Source organism: Rosa chinensis, chromosome 7 (genome assembly GCF_002994745.2).
Source record: "Rosa chinensis cultivar Old Blush chromosome 7, RchiOBHm-V2, whole genome shotgun sequence".
Lineage (NCBI taxonomy): Eukaryota > Viridiplantae > Streptophyta > Magnoliopsida > Rosales > Rosaceae > Rosa > Rosa chinensis.
Window position 1 is genome coordinate 34109692 of NC_037094.1, and position 4894 is coordinate 34114585.

General features: G+C 39.2%; 1 protein-coding gene across 1 annotated transcript; it reads right to left on the reverse strand.

Annotated features, from left to right (window-relative positions):
- Positions 1–805: 805 nt before the first annotated feature.
- On the reverse strand, positions 806–3057 carry LOC112180800 (NAC domain-containing protein 100). The gene is made up of 3 exons (XM_024319368.2): positions 2818–3057; positions 1800–2077; positions 806–1534 (listed from the first exon to the last, which is right to left on the reverse strand). The coding sequence occupies exons 1-3, from the start codon at positions 3023–3025 to the stop codon at positions 806–808; spliced, it is 1215 nt and encodes a 404-aa protein (XP_024175136.1). The 5' UTR covers positions 3026–3057.
- Between the last annotated feature and the right edge of the window lie 1837 nt (positions 3058–4894).

Sequence of the window (4894 nt, forward strand, 5' to 3'; positions counted from 1 at the left end):
ATAGTTGTTATGATGTAAGAATTAGGGTGTGTGGCATTAATTGAAGAAACTCAGCAAAATTCCTTCAACATTCTCTCTCTCTTTTCTCTCTTCTCCTCCATTGTTATGAGCTTAAAATCTTCAAGGTTAGCTATGGCAGCTATGTTATCAACAATTACAAGACTTTCAAGTGTTCTATCTGATAAGCTCCAACCTTGCATAAGCATGATTAATGGAAGCAAAAACACATCATATTAAAAAATCAAAGCCTTTTGATACTCAAAAAACCAAATGTAAAAAGTAAAATAAAGAAAAAATAAAAGTATGAGATTATTAGCCATCCGTGGCATATGCATGCATAAGGATGCTAGATATCATATAATATACACCTACTCTACCCGATTGCAGCCTTAATTATCTTCCTTTTACAGTAGTTAAACAGAAGCCTAGCAGTGCCTAGTGAACGCTATACTACTCTGACGAGACGTGCTCGCAAATTGAAAAAGGCTACCGAAACCCCAATCACAAATTTAAAGGAGGTGACGTCAAATATATGAACAGCCAGCTCCGAATAACCCATTCATGACATCACATCAAACACAACCTTCAACGTCCTAAAACACATTAACAAGAAAAGCAATGCTAAGATTGAGGAAACACACTAGATCCCAATAACAACATAGATACATACATACATTCATTAATTCAAAGCGGGCCTGGCCATTAGTACCACGTACGTACCATACTAGCTAGTACTAGATTAGATTATCTGGAATGAAGCTCAGCTATATATATGTATATTTCAGATAATCGATGATATGGATTCTTAAGCGATATCCAGATTCCAAGATTCTGCAGCAGGGAGTTTGATGAGAGGATCTAACATGGTCTGAAAGCCTGCCCTGTTGAAACCACCAATGGAAGCGGAAGAAGTCTCAGCATCTACAGCAGCAGTAGCAGATGTAGAAAGCCCCAACACACCATTGTAATAATGGAAGTCATCGAAAGAGAGTGCATTTCGGGGATGGTGATGAAACTGAAGCAATGAGTCTGGGACGTTTGGTTGATGATGAGAGTGATTCTTTTCCATCAAGTAGTTGAAGTTAGCAGCATTAAGGGGTGGGGTTTGGAACTGGGAAAGATTAGCAGCCTCTGCCTTGCACTGTTTAGGAGCACTACTACCAGTGCCAGCTTGATCTTGATGTGAATAGAGGAGTGACTTGAAGAGCATGGAGTGCAGTGCTGCTGCTGAGGATGAAGATGATGATGATAATGAGGGTTGTTGAAACAGTTGATTACGACTTTTCATCAAGTCGTTTTCTTGAATCTGCAGTAAACTAGGGCTTTGCAGAAAACTATGGTTCTGATGAGTCGTCTGAGATTGACATTCCAGCAATGGAGGCAAGCAGCCAGTTTTGGAAGAAGCAGAAGCAGAAGCAGCTTCCACAACTTGTTGCAGGAAATTACTCTGTTGCCCTTCCCCTTGCCCTTGAGCTTGCAGTGGGTTTTTTTTGTCCCCAGATTTGTTATGTATTCTGCATATCACCCATTCATCCTGCGCACATATCACAGAGATAAAACTAAAATTACAACAGTTAATTGATTAGTTAACTGCATTGTTAAATCAATCGGATCAGATTCACATCTATCAACTCGGAAAAAGGTAAAAGGCCAAACAGCCAAGGTGAAAATAGTCTTTTCGCGTATGATTCCGACTGATTCTACTAAAGTCAACTAGCCAAACGACAAATGAAAGGTGGAAGGTGAAAAACATTTTCAGCCGCACGTGTTGCGGTGTGGGGTCCAGTTAGGGTTTTTACCTTGCACGTGTGGCGGTAGGAGGAGAAGTCCCCGTCGAGGCGGTACTCGTGCATGACCCACTTGGTCTTCTGGCCGCGGGGGGCACGGCCCTTGTAGAAGACGAGGGTCTTCTTCATCCCAAGAAGGGCCCCACTGGAGGCACTGTAAACCTCTTTATCTTTGCCGGTGGCTTTCCAGTAGCCAGCGCCGGTGGCTCGGTTGGTCCTAAGGCCGGTCGGGTACTTCCGGTCCCGGAGGCTGAAGAAGTACCACTCTTTGTCCCCCATCTTCGCCACATCTGCACCCACATTGTTTTACATCATCAATACCAGCACGTCCCCTGTTTCATTAATTTCGTTTACCAGAAGCGAAACAAAGCTATAGATTTTCTGACCAGAGGAGGGAGATTTTCTGACCAGAAAAGTACAGTAAACTAAAGGGGCCGGGTGGGGTGTCATTTGTGTGATTCATACTCAACCTCTGCGTTAGACAAGACATTGATGGAGACAGGGTTACAGGAACACGTTTATGGTTAATAATATATAGAGGGATGCCATATTGCCACATATAACTTTTCTCCTGCCATATTTCTTTTTCCTTTATCTCATAATAATAGCTCTCCTGCTTAAACAATCATTCATACGAATGTAGATGCATGATGAGTCTTCCTTCAAAATTCAGGGGTATTCGTCCGAAGAAATTAAACAGGTTAAGAATAGGGTTCATAAATATGAGTGTCGATAGGAGTTCATAAATTCTATCTGTTTACTCTTTATGTTGCGTACTATATATCTATGAGTCGATTTAAGAAAAGGGTTCATAAATAAAATCGCCTTCAGCTATCAAAGATGAGACTCATCGATGAAAGGGAAAAATCAGAACTTAAAAAGGAAAACAATACCATGAATGAACTATGAAGGACGTAGCTGGCTATATTATAGTTTCAAAACACCATGATGATATTGATAGAGCTCGATCAGAAAATGGAGCTACCTAGCTAACTAGCTAGGGATGTATGAAATTAATAAATGTACGGACCTGGTAGCTCCCAGGGCTCACATCTGTTGAGATCGACCTCAGCGATGTCGACGCCGCAGAAAGCGCCATTGTAGACCTTGGAAGCGAGGTAAAAGGTGATGAGCTCCTCATCAGTTGGGTGGAACCTGAAACCAGGTGGAAGACCTTGTTCGTTCAGCTCTTCCCTACCCATCAGCTCACTCATAACTTCTTCCATTAAACCCAACATTTTCTAAAAGTTCACTTGCCAAACACTCCCTAAGCTCAGACGCGATCAGCTGGGTAGGTAAAGCACAGACTGAATGTGCAATATATATAGGAGATGAGTGAGTGAAGATCGAGATGAGATGGGGCTTAGGTTAAAGAGAAGAGCACGCACTGAAACCGAAGGAGAGAAGAAAGGAAAGAAAGAAAGACAAGAAATGCTGATGTGAATGAGGTAATTAAGGAAAAAGATCGATTTACAGAGATTTATGCGTGCGTGTGTGAGCATATATCTCGAGAGTTGGGAGAGATAGGTGCTTTGGCTCTCAGATAGAGATGGAGATAGATAGGGATAGAGATCCATGTATGTCACAGAAATGACACTAGGGACCCTATAGCTAGCTAGTCGATCTCTACTATATAACTAGGCTAGCTACTACCCTAATGAACAGTGACGTACCCTCTTCTTATTAAATCACCCTACTTTCTTTTCAACCTTTCACTAAAAAGATAAATATCAATCATTATACTAATAGAGACTGGGGGCAATGATAATCACAAAAGTAGTATCATTATAGATGAAAAAGGCAAGAACGAAGGAATGATGGGATGTAACCAGGAAAAAAAAAAAAATTAATAGGACATATATAAGATTTGCGTTCACAGTTTTCAACTTTTCATAAACGTTTTACTTGTTCTAATAATGCCAGCAAGAACACTATAAAGTACCGATTAATAATTTACCAATATCATTAATTACTCCTTGTACCTGGATCTCCTCGCGCCTCATCACTTAACGGAAATCCATGTTTTATTATAAAAAATGTCCTTACTTGAGGAAATCCATTCTTAGTTTTCTAATTATAAAGAGTGATGAACCTAATTTGTTTTAATCATTACTCCGCCATCAGTTTTAGCAATGTGATGCATATACGTAGGGTAAAGTCAGAAATTTATGCCAGGGGGTCCTTCATGAATCCAAAATATAGATACATGTCGAAACAAAAAATTAAGTAATTAACAAGCCTCCTTAACTTGAGTAGAGGAGTATAGAGAATATGTAAATGAAGATTATCACTTGATAGCACTTCTCGCATTCAAATTAGATCTTAGACACCCAATGCTATTAAGGTGCATCACATCGAGAGAGAAGGGTTGGGTGACTAATGTTAAAGAAAAAGTCCTTCACTTATATGTATCTGAAGTAAATATTATTGTATATAATTAAGTCAGTAAAGGAAAATAGCGTTCTTACTGAAATCTACTTTAATGACATAAGGAACCTATAAAATCTAAAATTGAATGCACACCAGTAAATGTAAAACTCGATAATGGCATTAAAATGGTATGAATTAATTAAGAGACTACCATACCAGGAGAATGGAAGAACGAAAGAAGAAACAAAGAGAAAACTGCAAACCTATAAAGCTTTGAAAAATAAATGCATTTGGTCTAAAGCGAGTTCCGACTCAACGTACAAGGTCATCTCTAAGATTATGGCTAAATGACCAAACATTTTTGCATTTCTAAAAGTGAAGACTTGAAAAAAAAAAAACCTACTTTCCTTGAGAGTATCCATTTATGACAATATAAATGAGTTAAAGTCAGGATTCAATGAGATGATAGGCAGGTTAGACAGCAATTCTGTGAAGCTAGAGCCTTAAGATTGTCTTGACTAGAATTATTTGAAAAAAAAGAGAGGGAAAAAAAAAGAAGTTTGCCTTCATAAATTTGACTTGTGTGACCATTAAATTAAGCTAATCACGACGTGCATCAAAACTACTTCCTTGCTGTCTTTCCATCAATGGCTTCCTCGTAGATTATTTTTCTCTCACAGACGGAATGACCTTAACCTTACATGGTTGTTGTCTACATGAGGTCTTTATTAGAGATC

Coding starts and splice junctions, on each gene's coding strand:
- LOC112180800 (XM_024319368.2), bottom strand. CDS start 3,025: ATGTTGGGTTTAATGGAAGAAGTTATGAGTGAGCTGATGGGTAGGGAA. Junction 2,078..2,817: donor TGAGCCCTGGGAGCTACCAG/GTCCGTACATTT, acceptor ATGTGGGTGCAG/ATGTGGCGAAGATGGGGGAC. Junction 1,535..1,799: donor CCTACCGCCACACGTGCAAG/GTAAAAACCCTA, acceptor ATATGTGCGCAG/GATGAATGGGTGATATGCAG.